The 18,256-nt window shown below is 52.0% G+C and overlaps 1 protein-coding gene across 1 annotated transcript in view; it reads right to left on the reverse strand.

Moving 5' to 3' along the window:
• The window catches only part of CLPTM1 (CLPTM1 regulator of GABA type A receptor forward trafficking), a 423,589-nt gene that overhangs the window by 48,673 nt on the left and 356,660 nt on the right, over positions 1 to 18,256 (reverse strand). The window contains exon 12 of the mRNA XM_078660927.1: positions 17,655 to 17,790. Coding sequence (XP_078517053.1) covers positions 17,655 to 17,790 — 136 coding nt within the window. The remainder of the gene's footprint in view (positions 1 to 17,654; positions 17,791 to 18,256) is intronic.

An 18,256-nucleotide genomic window follows, 5' to 3' on the forward strand; every position in this document is an offset into this window, starting at 1 on the left:
GCCAGAGTGTCTATGGTCGCGCCCAGATACTGCCATACGTGGGCGGGCTGAAGGTGTGATTTTGGGTAATTTAGTGAGAATCCCAGATCGTGTAGAAGGTGAATGGTTTGGGACATGCTGGTGGCGCACTGCTGGGCCGACTTTGCTTGGACAAGCCAATCGTCCAGATAAGGGTAGACGTGAACGTTCTGTCTCCGTAGGTGTGCAGCCACCGTCGCCAGGCATTTTGTGAACACCCTGGGCGCTGTCGTCACTCCGAAAGGGAGGACTTTGAATTGGTAATGCTGATTTTGAATGGTGAATCGGAGGTATTTTCTGTGTGACGGATGTAGCGGAATGTGAAAATATGCATCCTTTAGATCTAATGCTGCGAGGAAATCTCCCTCATTGAGCAACGGTAGAACCTGCTGCAGTGTTAGCATGTGAAAGTGTTCCGACAGAATGAATTGGTTTAGGGGTCTGAGGTCCAGTATGGGTCTGAGGGACCCGTCCTTTTTTGGGATGAAGAAGTACAGGCAGTACACTCCCGTGCCTCTTTCTTCCACCGGCACGAGTTCTATCGCCCCTTTTTGCAGCATGACGAGTACCTCCTGCTGCAATAAGTGCAAATGCTCCGCGGACATAGGACGGTGTTTTGGGGGTATGTTGGGTGGAGTGGATGTTAACTCCAGATAATAACCGTACTGGATAAGCTTTATGACCCACCTGTCTGTGGTGATGGATTTCCAGACCGGCAGGAACTGTTGGAGTCTCCCCCCGACCGGTGTGGTATGGTCGGGGGCAGTGACAAGGCGTCACTGTTTGTTGGCGGCGGAGGATCAGGAGTTGTTGTTTCCACGACCTCTGCCTTTGGCGCTGTTTCCGCGATAGCCACCTCTACTTTGTTTGGTGTACGTGGTTTGCGCGCCACCTTTATTGAACTGTGTTTGCTGGGACAGCTGGCCTCTGGAAACACCTCTATTGCCTGAGCGACGAAAAGAACCACTCCTGAACTGCTGCGACTGGAGAGCCCCCATAGACTTCGCAGTTTCCGTGTCCTTTTTGATTTTCTCTAGGGTGGTGTCCACCTCAGGTCCAAATAAGTGATCAGGGTTTACAGGCTGATTTAGGATGGTGGTTTTTATCTCCGGCTTGAACCCGGAGATTCTCAGCCAGGCTTGTTGCCGTAACATCACACTGGTATTAATGGCCCTGGCCGCGGTGTCTGCCGCGTCCAGTGCACACTTAATAGAAGTATTTGAGATGAGCTTTCCTTCCTGTATGAGCATCTCTGCTGCCTCCTTATATTCATCTGGCAAGTGTAGTAACAGGGTCTCAAGTGTATCGTAATGGGCCCTGTCATATCTGGCTAAGAGTGCCTGAGTGTTAGAAATGCGCCAGATATTGGCCGCTTGAGCCGCCACCCTTTTCCCTGATGCTTCTAGCACTTTAGATTACTTGTCAGGGGGAGGAGCATCACCAGTAGTTTGTGAGTTTGCCCTCTTCCGGGCATTGGAAACAACCAGAGAGTCCAACGGTAACTGGCCCCTGATGTAGGTAGGGTCCCCAGGCGCCGGCTTGTACTTCTTCTCAATCCTGGGGTTTATAACCCTGGCTCTTGTGGGCTCTTTAAAAATGTCTCCGGCATGTTTTAAGACACCCTTTAGCATTGGCAGAGTTTTTACAGTCCTCTCCGAGGTGGAAAAGGTATCAAACAAAAAGTCCACTTCAATAGGGTCAGCATGGAGCTGGACATCGTGATTTTTGGCTGCCCTCTCAATAAGCACATTAAACGCCGCCGAGTCCTCAGTAGGCGATGTTTTTACGGTATACACCTGAGCGTCTGGGGAAGATTGTGGATCTCCTGGGTCAGCAGCATCTGCCCACGTGTCATGATGATCTTCAGGATCAGTGTCTGCAGGGTAGTTGTACTCGTCATAGTCACCTTCCCCAGCCTCCACATTGGGCGAGATAGGAGCAGTGTCCTGGCCACGTGGAGCTATCAGTTCGACGATAACGGGTGAAGTCGTGGAATCCTTCTTCTTCTTCAATGGAATTGTGTACGACTCCATAGGCTGTGCCGGGGCGATCTTTCGTTTGTAAATAGAAAGTTTCCCCGTGTCGGCGTCGATAAAGTGTTCCGACTGCTCTTCAAGCGGGGGTTGTCGATGCTTTGCGCCCACAACCGCAGGTGTATGCTTTTGCGCCGTGGACACCTTTATAGACCCCTCGACGGCCGTCTTCGTGGCGAAGGCCTTCGGCACCACCTTCGGTGGCAGCGTAAACTGAATGGGCGCCGGCGACTTTTGAGGTTTGGTGGCAGGCTTCGGCGTGGAAGTATCTTTTGGACCGACAGCGGAAGCCTTCTCCTTAATGCGTTTCAACGAGTCCGACACCTGCTTCGAGAAGGAGGCGGACGGCTGCGTTGACTCGACTGGATCCTTCGAGCCACCGCCGGGCGCGGAGTCGAGGGCTGTACTGCTTTTGGCCTGGTCCGGCCGACGCGCACGATCGACAACTCTTGGAGTTCCGAGTCCTTTGTCTGTGTCGACGGTCCTTGTTGCCGATTTCTTCGGGTCGACGACCTTGACCAGTGTTTTTGGCGTCCCAGTCTTCGGCTCGACACCCTTCAGCGACCCCACCGGGTTGATAACACTTTTAGGCTTTGTCGGCGCCGATAGGCCAGAGAACTTCGAGCCGACCAAAGCAACACGCACTTTCGATTTCGATGGCGCCTAAAGTGCTTTCAGTTGCGTAGACACCGATGCTTTCTCTTTCGATTTCACCACTTGTGGCTCCTTAGAAGTGTCCGAAGCCGGGCCTGGAGGCGAGGCTGTAGAACTTAGTGTAAGATCTTGGGTAAGGCCATGTGGCGATCCCTCGACCTGAGCCTTATGAATAGTTTGAACGTTTGGGCATAGCTCCTCGCTTGAGCTATCTTCCATGGCCCCATAGGCCTCATCGTCGTCTCCTACCTCGTCGACGACTTCTTCAGTATCGAGCATTTCAACATCAGCGTCATAGCTGTAGTCGACCTCCGCTGCCGGAGTGGACATCGGCTCTTGAACTTCCTGCTCGTCTGCCTCTTCTCCCTCGGTATCGAAAATGTTCACCGGGTCAGGTGCCGTCTGCTGGGCCTCCTGGGGCGCCGAAGTCGAATCGTCTTCTTGGAGCGGAAACGAGAACAAGCCATACAGTTGGCTTCATCGTGATCCGACGACAGGCACTTGTTGCACACCGGGTGGACGTCTATGTGAGGATACTTCGAGTGCACACGGGGCACCTTTTGAACGGGCTCTGTTCCATGATGTTTCGTCGAATAAGGTCTCTGGCGTCGATCGGGCCTTCAGCGCCGAAGAGCCACGCGACTCCTCTGGATGTCCGACTCGGGAACTGAGCTGGAACAGAACTGGGCACCGAACGCAAGACAATACCGACGATATAGGAAAGGCTGTCTGGCCAAAAAGAAAGTTCTCTATTGATTCCGAACTTGAGTGATCAAATATGCATCCGAACCAAATGGCGGAAAAAAACAATCTGGGGATGGAGTCGATGCCCATGCGCACTGTAGTCCAGGGGAGGAGCCACCTATCTCGTGATACTTCGAAGACTCTTCCAGGACAACAATGTGCAATCATCCGGACACAACACTAGGCGGCAATCTATGCACAAGATATGAATTCAGCAGCCCACATGCCTCAAACCTTATGTTCAATCAAAACATGTACTTTTGGCTCCCAAGATGTGGGCAGAGGCAAAGCCTCCTCTCCTGGTGATTCTTTTTCACATAATTGTCTCAATTCCATCATATTTCTAATCTATGTTTCAATCAATCAACTTTACTCTGAGGCATAATATGCTTTTTGCAAGATGGCATCCAAGTCAATCCACCACCCTAACCTCTCCTGCAGCCAGTCCTCGAGTTACTAAACATGTGAGGATTTTCGGGGCAGGCATTTTTGGTCACGGCTGCCTCAGCAGACCGGCGGCACTGGCTGATTGTTCGGAGGTCGACTCTTTTGCCTCCGGTCTCTCAGCAGGGGCGTCCTTGGACTGCAATGGTGGGGCGTGGTGGCAAAGGAGCTAAACAATAGGCTGCCCTCCCAGCTCCTTCGTTATCGACGATAACTGGCAAGCCTCCCCACGGCTTGAGACATCGACAGGGAGTCGGACCAGTTGCACAGCGCGCTAAACGTAAACAAAACACGTCGTGATTTACAAGAGTCCTATTGCATTGAAGACACAAACAGCACCGGCTCGATTTTGCGGCTGCTTAGAAAGTGAAAGTGTTGCATTGCAAATGCTTGTTGATATCATATGCGCCCAGAGTGCTACCTGCAAATCTGCCTACGCATGAGAACCCCACTTTGCCCATTGAATAACCGCGTAGAGTCACTCCCCAGAGCTCTTAAAGCAGATTGAGAGGGTGGCTTTTAAATAAACGTGCATGCAAATGTGCAAGGCCACTCCATCTCCCAAGTTACTCATCACAATTGACAAAAAGCAAGCCCAGCAGAGAGAGAAAAAAGGAGACAAAACAACTCAGTACATTTCCCTCATGTATTCACGCAGTGGTGTGGGCGGCAAAGCTACTCTTTTAGCTGGACTGTAAGGTCGGCCTATTCAGCGTCATTATAGGTTGGGCGTCAGGGGCATGAAGGTTTGGAAGTAGGATTTCCTCAGGACACCCCCGCGCCGCACGGCCACCAGCTGTAGCGTGTGCGTTCCCTCCGCTGCGGATCTCAGCCTCGCTGAGCCCGCCCTGACAACCCCGCCCTCCGCCGTCGTAACGTAACTGTAATTGACTCTGTTTGTTTTTTCTCGTTCTGTGCATCTTTCTGTACTGTCCCCATATCGTTGTCAGTTTGCCTGATCCCATATTGTGTCCCATACTGTTGCGCTGTGCAGTTTCCCTCTCTCCCCCTGTGCCCCCCGCCCCGCTCCCCGCCGCCTGCGTGCGGCCACGCCCCCTTTTCCTTCTGTACCCTCCCCGCGCCACACCTCCCAGCTGCTCCTCCCTCCCTCCCACTTGGCCATAAATGGCGACCGTGCGGCGCAGGTGAGTGTGACCTGCCCTCAGGACACCCCCGCGCCGCACGGCCACCAGCTGTAGCGTGTGCGTTCCCTCCGCTGCTGATCTCAGCCTCGCTGAGCCCGCCCTGACAACCCCGCCCTCCGCCGTCATAACGTAACTGTAATTGACTGTTTGTTTTTTCTCGTTCTGTGCATCTTTCTGTACTGTCCCCATATCGTTGTCAGTTTGCCTGATCCCATATTGTGTCCCATACTGTTGCGCTGTGCAGTTTCCCTCTATCCCCCTGTGCCCCCCGCCCCGCTTCCCGCCGCCTGCGTGCGGCCACGCCCCCTTTTCCTTCTGTACCCTCCCCGCGCCCGCCTCCCAGCTGCTCCTCCCTCCCTCCCACTTGGCCATAAATGGCGACCGTGCGGCGCAGGTGAGTGTGACCTGCCCTCAGGACACCCCCGCGCCGCACGGCCACCAGCTGTAGCGTGTGCGTTCCCTCCGCTGCTGATCTCAGCCTCGCTGAGCCCGCCCTGACAACCCCGCCCTCCGCCGTCATAACGTAACTGTAATTGACTCTGTTTGTTTTTTCTCGTTCTGTGCATCTTTCTGTACTGTCCCCATATCGTTGTCAGTTTGCCTGATCCCATATTGTATCCCATACTGTTGCGCTGTGCAGTTTCCCTCTCTCCCCCTGTGCCCCCCGCCCCGCTCCCCGCCGCCTGTGTGCGGCCACGCCCCCTTTTCCTTCTGTACCCTCCCCGCGCCCGCCTCCCAGCTGCTCCTCCCTCCCTCCCACTTGGCCATAAATGGCGACCGGGCGTACGCGCAGCATGCACGCGCAACGGGCGCGCCGATTGTGCGCCGAAGGCGCGCCAAAGGTAAGCCCGTCTGCGCACCGTCCGCGCCTGGACCGCGCCCAGGGCCAGGACCCCTGGCCCACATCGACGAAAGAAGACCCGACTGACCTACGACGCCACCGACCTCTTCGCACTCAACACCGGCGGGATCCCTGGCTGCTACCAAGCCGCCCCGAGGCGCACCCACTGACCCTTCAGCTGCCACTCCTGCAAGTTCTCCTGCTTCGGGACCGGCACCGCACCCGCACCCACCAAGCCGAGAACCAACAGCAACCACCTGAAGTGCATCCTGATCAACACCCGCTCCGTCCACAGACACGCCGTCGAGCTCTGGAACCTCCTCGACACAACATCACCAGACGTCGCCTTCATCACGGAAACCTGGATGAACGTCTCCTCAGCCCCTGACATCGCCATCGCCATCCCGGACGGGTATAAGATCATCAGGAGGGACCGCGTCTACCAGACCGGAGGAGGCATCGCCATAATTCACAGGAACACCATCCGCATCACGAGCAACTCCGACGACACCCTCACAGCCGCCGAACACCTGCACTTCCAGATCCACACCGACCCCAAGACCACCCTCAGAGGCACCCTCATCTACAGACCCCCGGGACCACGCACACAATTCAGCGAAGACATCGCCGACTTCATTAGCCCGCACGCTCTCCCCTCCGCTGACTACATCCTCCTCGGGGACCTCAACTTCCCCACCTGGAGAACAACAACGACCGCAACACCACCACCCTGCTGGACAACCTCGCCACCCTCGGCCTCAAGCAGCTGGTAACCACCCCCACCCACTACGCCGGACACACCCTCGACCCCGTCTTCTCCTCCAGCAAAGACGTCTCCTTCAGCCACGCCACCAGACTCCACTGGACGGACCACAGCTGCGTCCACTTCAGCTACAAAAAGAACACGATACACCACCACCAGCAACAGGTTGCACACAGAAAATGGAACAAGGTCACTGCCGACCAGCTCGCCGCCTCCCTGAGCCAGGACCCTCCCGCAAGCTCAGCGAACCCCAGCCAGGCCGCCAACAACCTCACGAAGTGGATCAACAACTGCGCAGACGACCTCGCCCCACTGAGGACCCCGCCCAGCAGACCCGGCAGCAAGAAAGCACCCTGGTTCAACGACGAACTCAAGAGCTCCAAGAAGAACTGCCGGGCCCTCGAGCGAACCTGGCGCAGAGACCCTACACCAGACAACATGACCGCCCTCAAGCTCGCAACCCGAAAACACCACCAACTGATCCACACCACCAAGAAAACCGCATTCAAAGAACGACTGGACAACAACGCGCACAACAGCAAGGAACTCTTCAACATCGTCAAGGAGCTCTCCAACCCCAGCGCCGGAAACAACAACATCACCCCATCACAAGACCTCTGCAACTCCCTCGCCTCCTACTTCCACAACAAGATCGCGGACATACACAACAGCTTCAGCACAGAGCCGACGCACCCCACGACAGCACCTGCACCCCCCCCACCACCCTCCGCGCCTGGACCCCGATCAACACCGAGGAAACCCTACGCACGATGAACTCCATCCACTCCGGATCTCCAACCGACCCCTGCCCTCACCACGTCTTCAACAAGGCCGACTCCGTCATCGCACCCCACCTGCGGGACGTCCTCAACACCTCCTTCGACACAGCAACCTTCCCGGAGAGCTGGAAGCATGCCGAACTCAGTGCTCTACTGAAAAAAAACCATCAGCGGACCCCACCGAACTCAAAAACTACCGCCCCATCTCGCTCCTCCCGTTTCCAGCCAAAGTCATCGAGAAGACCGTCAACAAGCAGCTGGCCGCCTTCCTCGAGACGAATGGATCCCTCGACCACTCGCAGTCCGGCTTCCGGGCTAACCACAGGCACCGAGACCGCCCTCATCGCAGCCACCGACGACATCCGAGCCCTGCTCGACAACGGGGAAACAGCGGCCCTCATCCTCCTGGACCTTTCCGCGGCTTTCGACACTGTCTGCCACCGCACCCTAGAGCAACGCCTCAGCAACGTCGGAATCGAAGATAAGGCACTAGACTGGATCATCTCCTTCCTCGCCGGAAGGACTCAGAGAGTCCGCCTCCCCCCCTTCAGATCAGAAGCCACCAATGTCATCTGCGGCGTTCCTCAAGGCTCCTCGCTCAGCCCCACCCTCTTCAATGTCTACATAAGCCCCCTCGCGGCCATTGCACGCCAGCACAACAACATCATCTCTTACGCCGACGACACCCAGCTGATCCTCTCCCTCACCAACGACCCCACCACCGCCAGAACCAGCCTACACGAAGGGATGAAAGACGTAGCCGAGTGGATTAAGAACAGCCGCCTGAAACTGAACTCAGACAAGACGGAAGTCCTCATCCTGGGATCTTCGCCCTCCGCCTGGGACGACTCCTGGTGGCCCCCCCGCCCTGGGCAGCGCACCCAAACCAACAGACCACGCACGCAACCAGGGCTTCATCCTGGACTCCTCCCTCTTCATGACCAGACAAGTCAACGCCGTCTCCTCGTCATGCTTCAACATCCTGCGCATGCTACGTAAGATCTTCCGGTGGATCCCCACCGAGACCAGGAAGATGGTCACCCAGGCCCTCGTCACCAGCCGACTGGACTACGGCAACTCCCTCTACGCCGGAACCACTGCCAGACTCCAGAAGAGACTCCAGCGAATCCAGAACGCCTCTGCAAGACTCATCCTGGACATCCCCCGACACAACCACATCTCCAGACACCTGAGAGACCTGCACTGGCTCCCGGTCAACAAGAGAATCACGTTCCGACTCCTCACCCACGCACACAAAGCCCTACACAACCAAGGACCAAGATACCTCAACAGCCGCCTCAACTTCTACACTCCCACACGCCAGCTTCGATCAACCAACCACGCCGTCGCCGCCGTCCCCCGCATCCGAAGAGCCACCACAGGAGGAAGATCCTTCTCCTACCTCGCCGCCAAGACGTGGAACTCCCTCCCGACCCACCTCCGCCTGACTCAAGACCACCTCGCCTTCAGGAAGCAGCTCAAGACCTGGCTGTTCGAGCAGTAGCGGACCCCCCCACCCCAAGCGCCTTGAGACCCTCCGGGTGAGTAGCGCGCTATATAAATGCTATGATTGATTGATTGATTTCCCTTTATGCTCGGAAAAATGTGTGCAAAGGCAATTTCTACTGGTGAATCACTTCCACAAAGTTCCATTTTGACTACAGCATTTGCATTGTTGACTGGAACTCTTACGCGGTCTTTAAACATTACCAACTTACAATAGATTAAAAAGAGAAAGATGAGGGATGTGAGTAAGAGCGAGTGAACGAGAGGTGCGAGAAACCAAGACGAGGGAGGTCTTGCCACTCATTTGTATTGTTTTGCAACATTTATATAGTGTTTCCTGTCCTTGTGGGCGGTGCCGTAGTGAATACTTTCATGGTTTGCATCCACGTAGAATGTCTGATTGAATGCTTTCTTTGTTTTGATTCAGCGTGGGAAGTATTTGTGTTTCTCGTGATCACCACGAAGTGTTACTAAACGTGAGGATTTACGGGGCAGGCGTTTTGGGTCACGGCTGCCTCAGCGGACAGGCGGCACTGGCTGATTGTTCAGAGGTCGACTCTTGCCTCCGGTCTCTCAGCAGGGGCGTTCTTTGACTGCAATGGAGGGGCACGGTGGCAAAGGTGCTAAACAATAGGCTGCCCTCCCGGCTCCTTTATTTATGATAACTGGCCAGCCTCCCCCACGGCTTGAGACAGCAACAAGGAGTCGGACCAGTGGCACGGCGCGCTAAATGTAAACAAAGCATGTCCCGATTTACACGAGTCCTATTGCATTGAAGACCCAAGTAGACACGAACGGTAGGGGCGGGGGCGAGAAGTCTCAGAATGAGGGAGGGGGCTGGGGGAGACAGGGAAGAAAATAGTGTTAGGAGTAAAGGGGGCAGTAGCCGTGGAATGATAAAAATGATGACTGAGGAGGGACTAACAAGCCTCAAACCAATCAGAAGGCAGCATTTAAGACAAAAGCCAATGGGCAGAGAGTGGGCGGAGCTTCCACACTACAGTGTATACTGCATGCCTCTCAAAGCGATGGCAGCACATTCGTGCTGCATCGCTAGGCGAGACCTAAAAAGGGAATGAAGTCTCTAAATCAGGAATACTGTAAATAACAAATACAAAATAAATCTGTTTAATTAAAATGCATTACTCAACCTCAAAAAGGTGAAAAACAGGAGTTGGAGGGAATCAAATTTGTGTCCTGCAGCCCTCACCACACCTCAGCAAGCACTTAATTACTAAGGGCCCACAATTTCGAAGAAAGTAACTCAAAGCAGCCGGTAATCGGATCTACCAGCCACATCAGGACTTACAAGATATGATGACAAATTGCACCTCCTGAATTTTTCACCACTAAATTTTACTTGCTGAAAGAAGGCAAAATGTGTGGGGGATAAAATAGCCTACAAATGAGGACAATGTGTGAACTGGTGCAAACACAAAGATTCATGAGGTTATTCCCCATTGCTTAAGGCAATCTTATAATAGGAAGGTATTCTCAATAGTAGAGATACCCATGGCATTGGTACTTCCTTGAATAAAAGCACAAGTTACTACTTGTGTAACTATATATCTGTAAGAGACATTAGTTAGTGATAGATTCCTTACCTTAGAATATCCCTAGGCGTCAGACTGGATCCGGAAATTTTTTGCGTAGCAATACCCCTGCGCGCCGGCGTCCGCGGCTCCGCGTCTGTCGTCGTTAGCGCCGGAATGACGTCGTCGGAGTACTTAGACGCCGCCCATGCGCGCTGACGTCAGTTCTGATACACAGCTTTTCCGCGCCAGATATGCAGAGCCATGATAGAACCAACACTGGTGCCATGAAACTAGGGCTCTGAAAGGGGATGACCTTAACCCTAGATATCGGTTCGCAGAACGGGGAGGATGGGTGAGTCGGTAAGGAATCTATCACTAACTAATGTCTCTTACAGATATATCGTTACACAAGTAGTAACTTGTGCATCTGAAAGAGACACGTTAGTGATAGATTCCTTACCTTAGAATAGATACCCCAGCAATACCAACCCCGGTGGTGGGTCTGCGAACCAATAATCACACCAGAAAGTCCTGGAGGACGGAATGGCCAAAGAAGCCATCCCTCCGGACTTGGCTGTCCAGGCAGTAGTGTCTTGCAAACGTGTGCAGCGAGGCCCACGTAGCTGCCTGGCAAATGTCCTGCAAGGGCACTCCTCGGCCTACGGCAGTGGTAGTCGCCGTGGCCCGAGTGGAATGAGCCCTCAGTCCAACAGGGGGCTCCTTCTTAGCCAAGGAGAAACACGCCTGGATACACAAGATGATCCACCGCGAGATGGTCCGCTTGTGCGCCGCCTTTCCCTTCTTAGCGCCCACGTAACCAACAAAGAGTTGGTCATCCACCCGGAACTGGCGTGTGCGATCTAGATAGAAAGAGAGCGCACGTTTTGGGTCCAGACGGTGGAGCCTCTCTTCCTCTTTCGAGGGATGCGGAGGCGGAAAGAAGGTGGGCAAGGTAATGGACTGCCCGATGTGGAAGGCCGTGACAACCTTGGGCAGGAAAGAGGGTCTCGTCCGCAACACAACCTTGTCCGGATGGACAGAGAGGAAAGGAGGTGTAGAAGAAAGAGCCTGGAGCTCACTCACTCTCCTGGCAGAGGTGATGGCAACCAGGAAAGCAGTCTTCAAGGTAAGAAGACGGAGAGGACAGTTATGGAGCAGCTCAAAGGGAGCACATATTAGGTAAGTGACTACAATATTCAAATCCCACTGGGGCATCACGAATGGAACAGGAGGGAACATGTGTGTGATGCCCTTCAAAAACCTATTTACAATTGGGGACTTGAACAAGGAAGGCTGATCAGGTAGCCTTAAGAAGGCGGAAAGGGCAGAAAGGTACCCCTTGATAGTGCCCAGAGCATAGCCCTGCTGGGCCAGAAAAAAGGAGGAACAGAAGAACTTCTGAAAAAGGGGCAGAAAAGGGATCCACAGCCTTCGCTGTGCACCATGACACAAACTTATTCCACCTGCAGGTGTATACGGTTTTAGTGGAGAGAGGCCTGGCTGCCAAGTTACATCACAGGCTTCGTCAGGAAGGTCAAAAGCTTTCAACTGTCACTGCTCAATCGCCACGTATGGAGGTGGAGGCTGGACAGGTTTGAGTGAAGGACCTTCCACTGCTGCTGCGACAGAAGATCCTCCCAAAGAAGCATTCGGATCGGGGGACAGATTGCCAGACTGAGTAGCTCTGGATACCATACTCTTCTTGCCCAATCCGGAGCCACAGGAATGACTTGGGTCCGGTCGCGCCTGAAGATCTTCAGCACTCTGGGCGTAAGTGGTATAGGCAGAAAGGCGTTCAACAGACCACAACTCCACTTGCGTCAAAAAGCGTCCCCGAGCGAGTGCCGCATTGGAAATTCCAACGTGCAGAATTGATGACATTGCGCGTTCTCTTCGGTGGCCAATAGATCTAACCAAGGCTCTCCGAGGTCAGACGCCATTCGTGATCAAACATGCATCTTCGTCCGCCCTGGCGTTCAGAGAACCTGCCAGGTGTTGAACCACCAGAGACATGCCCGATGTACCAGCCATGTCCAGAGGTGCAGAGCCTCCTGACATAGGGTCCACGACCCCACCCCGCCCTGTTTGTTGCAATACCACATCGCGTTGGTGTTGTCTGTGAACACCTGCACGACCTGTCCCCGGATAGAGGGAAAGAAGGCTTTCAGAGCAAGTCGGATCGCCTGCAGCTCCAGAAGGTTGATATGGAGCCGGGACTCCGCCGGAGAGCAGAGGCCCCTGATCTCCGCCTCTCCCATGTGGCCACCCCATTCCAGGAGGAACGCATCCGTCACCACTGTGAGCTCTGGTTGGGGAAGGGAGAATCATCTGCCATTGACCCAATCATGGTTCGTGAGCCACCACTGCAAGTGTCGTGCAGTGCCCTCCGAGATATGGAAGTGGTCGGACAGGTTTCCCTGATGCTGTGCCCACTGGAACTTCAGGTCACACTGCAGAGCCTGCATATGCCACCTGGCATGATGTATCAGCAGGATGCAGGAGGCCATCAGGCCCAGGAGCCGGAGGGTCATCCTGACTGAAAAACGGGATAGAGGCTGAATGATTGGAATAATCGGAATCATAGCCTGAATATCCCGGATCCGCTGTTCGGCGGATAGACCCGAAACTGCGCCGAATCCAGAACCTCTCCGATGAATTGGAGCTTCTCAGAGGGACTCAGGTGCGACTTCGGTACATTGATGGAAAACCCCAGCAAATGCAGGAGGTCGGCCGTAGTCTGGAGGTGGGAGATGACCGTTTGGGGCGAGCCCACCTTCAACAACCAGTCGTCTAGATAGGGGAAAGTGAGACCGCAGATCTGTGCAGGTGAGCTGCGACCACCGCCATCACTTTCGTGAACACCTGAGGGGCAAGGCGAAAGGGGAGCACGGTAAACAAAGTGCTCGTGGCCTACCATGAACCGCAGGTAACGCCGGTGGGCGGGCAGGACGGGAACATGAAAATAGGCGTCCTGCAAGTCCAAGGCTACCATCCAGTCTCCTGGATCGAGGGCAGACAAGACCTGAGCCAAAGTCAACATCTTGAACTTCTCCTTCCGGAGGAAGCGGTTGACGTTCCGGAGGTCCAAGATGGGACGCCGACCCCCTTTGTCCTTTTTGGGGACCAGAAAGTAGTGGGAATAACAACCACTCCCTACTTCTGGTCCAGGAATGCACTTGATGGCCCCCTTTGCCAAGAGAGCCGTGACTTCCTGCTGGAGAAGGACATCCCTACATGTAGACTCAAACTAACAGGAGACAAAAGTCTCAAAAAGATAGTCAAAAAGTGACTGAGGTACGTGCTCTAACCGGATCTGCGCTTACTGGCGCGGAAAAAGAAAAAACTGACATCAGTGCGCATGGGTGGCACCTAAGTAGTCTCCGTGACGTCATCTCGGCGCAAGCGACGGAGCCGCACCACGCCACCTACTGACGCGCAGGGGTACTGCTAGCGAAAACTTTCTGGATCCAGTCTGACGCCTGGGGACATTCTAAGGTAATGAATCTATCACAAACATGTCTCTTTCAGATATATATATATATATATTTTTTTATAATTTCCGGGGTCCCTGCACGTGGGCGGGAATATTCAGTGCTTAGGACTATTGATGAGGATCCCCTGGAAGAGAACTGAGGTATTGTCAACCTACACTGTGGGCTTACAGTTAGTGTCAGAGTAAAAACTCTGCCTTTGTTCGCATCCATATGGGAGGTGGAATAATCTACAAACACTTAAAACTAGAAGAGATTTTACGCCACAAAAACATAATCTACAACTAAAGCATTATCGAGTTTGGAGCCCATTGTTAGTCTATGATGTGAAATGGCCACATATGAAAACTAAAACAGGGCAGGTACCAGGGCTTTATTGAGAGATATACAAGATGGGGAAAACATTTAACTAAAATTTTTCAATCTGCTACATTATTGTACAACATTGGTGGGGATAGAGAAGCCAGCCATGTATGTGAGTTTTTTGATTCTCAGCCAAATAACTACGCAAGCATCGTGTTGGGAATTTTGTAAGACCATGCTATGGCATGCGTCACGAATACAGTATTAGGTCATCATGCACATAATGAACTGATTAGTTAACAGAGGTCCACATCTGTTAAAAAAACTCAGTCTTTTAGCAATAGGTCTTGTAAAAGATTTTCTTTTCTGGTACCTTCCAAAACTTTCAATGGCCCCAAGACCGCAGGGACACAAAAGATGAAGGAAGCCTATACTTGTGAAAGCCCAGCTGTCCAGGATTGCCTGCTCGTCGCTGGATGTCGTAGTGCCTCTTGGAAGACTAAGTCCTGAGCTGCCAAAGTGTCCACAAGATCTGTGTTCTTCACCAAAGTGGACCCTGGTCCTACTACAAGAAAAAGACACTCACCTGTGGACAACTGCTGAATACTGCTGTAACTGGAGACCAGTCAACCGATGGTAATTGAACCTGCACTTTACTCCACTGGGGCATCTTGAAAGATACAGTCCTGCCGCCAGAGAGGACTCCTAAGGTTCGTGGACCCTGGCAAGGCCCCATGAACACTCCTGCACCTCTTCCAGAGTTCCAGCAATCCCAGCAACTTAGCAGAACCGTGCATCAGAACTGCAATCCTGGATAAAACTTCGGGGAGGACCTTGAGACTGCTGGACCCGACAGGTAACTGTCTCCCTAGACATAAGGGGTCCCTATGACTGGCTCCCAGCCTGTTGTAGCAAGTCAGATCGGGGATTAGTAGTCATACTAGCCCACTGGCTCAGGAACTATGGCACCAATTACAAAGATTTATTCGAACTTAAAAGAATTTACTTATATTTTAAAAATTATATCTCTGGTTCCCTTTGATATATTTGTCATTCTAGTTTCCAAATTAACACAAAAATACTTGCATTTTTATAAATTGAGGTTGGATTTTTATTGTGTCATGTTTCTTACTTACCTATTTTGGTACTTCGAAATGCTTCACACTTGTTCCTGTGACTAAGCCTAACTGCTCTGTGCCACAGCTATCCAGGACTGAGCTAAGGGTTAACTTAAAAAACTAACCTAACTAGACTCGATAAAGATTGTGACATTATTATATGGTGAGGTCTCACAACCACTATGCGTAATAATCCACTTCCCTACAACATTATTTACTAATATGTAGATCAGGTAAATGGGAACAACTTTGGTGACACCCACATATCCCAGTTCACCCCTAGTGATTGTGGAACCCCGTAATCGCAATTCCCCTCTCCACCTATACCAGATGGAGCATCACACTACAAGCAGGTGTCATTTATAAGGCAGGCCTACTGGCTTTGTCAAGGGGTCAACATGGACATATAAAAGGTAAACCTACGGGCCTCGTCAGGGTGCCACATTAATATATAGAACAGGCATGATGGCTTTGTCAGGCGGTCACACATTATTACCAAAAAACAAAATTATATACATCAGCAATAGAACTCCATGATAGCTCCATTAAAATCAATGAGAACATTAATGATATTAAAATGCAGTAATTGTAAATATATGCACTGCAACATTCATCAACAAAATTAATAAAGCATTTGTATTCAAAGCAACCATAAGAATATCAGAGTCCTATTTACTCTCTCCAGGTCACATAAGTAGCCATAGGACCATCCACAAAGGGTCCCTATACTCCAGAGCCCAAGAGCAAACGTTAAAGTTCCAAGAGAGATTAAAACCACCACAAGCATCTCCCCAGTGTCATGAATTTGAGATTCCAGGAGACTTAGGGTTAGGTTTTCTTAAATAATTTCTGGTGGGTTGTTGCACCTCCTGCAGCCCCTCCCCCCCCCCCCCATAACACCAGCACAAAATGTTGGGGACGCCCCTGTTAGGTTTGGGGCCACCACAAGGAAGAATACTCAAATAGGCCCTTACACAGCTTTATAGGTTGCTCCATCAGCTAGGAATATCTAAGTAGCAGGTTCCCTAGGTAAGCTAGAGGCCTCGTTGGGGCCACAGGAGGAAACCCCAGGGCCTCAAAGACCCCAGTTGGATACCTGTATTTGTGCACCTCTGGTGCAGTGCGTAGGAGCCAGCATCTTTATTTCTGCCCCTGCCCCACGGAAGCATCTCCTATTGTGCTCCCACCGCAGGAGCAACTCTGTCTACTGTGGCGGTGGCAGTGGGAGCAGCTTTGAGGTGTTTTTTTTGTCTCTATCCTTCGGCAAGATGCCAGAGGTGTGGGCTTCCTCCTTTGTTCAGTTGGTGTATTGTGACAAGCTAACTATCAGATGCACATCTTCCGTCCCACTCCCTATCTTTCCAGGAACAGAGCCACTCATTAATAATTGCTTCTTTTGTGTGGGGAGGCCTTTGTTCCCTTTGCTAGGGAACAGAGTGATTAACTTGGCCCAGTAGAGTTGACAAAGGCCTGGAATTTGATTAGGAGGTGAGCCAGAGAAATATGCAAGTCTTGAAGTCCCGTAAAATGTTGATTTAGGGTGTTGGGAACTGCAGATTCAAACAGCATGTTTTACCCCAGTTTGACAACTTGCTGGACTGTGCAGGCCTACTTAAATCAAAATTGCACTTTAAGGGTAGATTTTGTCTATATGTACAATACAGTGAAAGCCCTACACATTTTCCAGTAAGCCCTACTGACCTTACTATGAATGCCAACTATTACAAGGCCTACCACCAAGTCAGATGCAATCCCTGCAGAGCCCCTTTTACGCCAGGCTTCGTATGCACAATTACCAGGCTGAGCACAATGGCTGTCTCACACGTGTGTTCAGGGGACCTTACACTAGCTGCAGAAGGCTCATCTTAAACAGAAGACACTGGCTGTAAATACGCTCAGTTCAATTACTGTGTACTTACCATGAGTGATCTCAGGTAGCGAGACTCCCACACAGAAAAAGTCCTAAAACAGGTAGTCAAAAGTGAAAAATCCCAAATCCCAGTCACCGAATACACTGACTGCAGGCTCTGGAACGTTTTTAGCATGTTCATATGTCACCAAGTCAAGATGCTGATCCTCTAGCTCTGATTGTATCCGTCTACAGTCCTTAGCTCATTGTTAGAATCTTGATCAGTCAACTGGCTTAAATATGAGGATCACTGGAAATGATAGTCAGGGTGCCTATCGTGAAAATCTGGTAGCAATCCATAGTTTACAGAAACAGCAGAAAAGGGAAACATGAAACCACTATCCTGCCAAACTCCCCTCTGCAATACTCACCAAATGTAAGTAGAAAGCCATAGAGCATGCTGAGAACCCACGAATACCAGCTCTTGTGCTCCACGTAAAGCAGGCTGTACACTGCATAGCAGCCGAGTAGTGGATAGAGGATCCAGGAAAGGTAGCGAAATGCCATCTGAGGACGAGCAAAGAGAGAAAGAATTAAGTTGCATGTGCACATAAGAACAACTTCGGTAACACATTATCTGGTAGAGACAATATTTAGCTGTAGATTCCTTACCTTTATATTTCCCAGGCATCACCCTGTATCTAGAAACCTTGGCGTGAGCAGTAACCCTGCTGAAGTGGCTTAGTTTTGTTCCGTGTGGCGGCACCAGATGCAAAATCGCAGTCACCTATATAGGCGCCACCCAGGCACAAAGACATCAGTTACTTTTCACGCTTTCTACGCCCGAAGCGCAGAGCTTGGAAGTGAACTGACTAGTTTGTGTCCAAACTAGGACCCTGACAAGGGAGCAACCCTAGCCCTATATACGCGCACCCAGTGGAAGGCATGGGTTGGTCTGTAAGAAATCTGCAACTATTTTCTCTACCAGATACTCCGTACCCGAAGGTAATTCGTTTGTTCATCTGTTAGAGAC

The sequence above is a fragment of the Lissotriton helveticus genome, chromosome 9, assembly GCF_964261635.1.
Source record: "Lissotriton helveticus chromosome 9, aLisHel1.1, whole genome shotgun sequence".
Classification (NCBI taxonomy): Eukaryota; Metazoa; Chordata; class Amphibia; order Caudata; family Salamandridae; genus Lissotriton; species Lissotriton helveticus.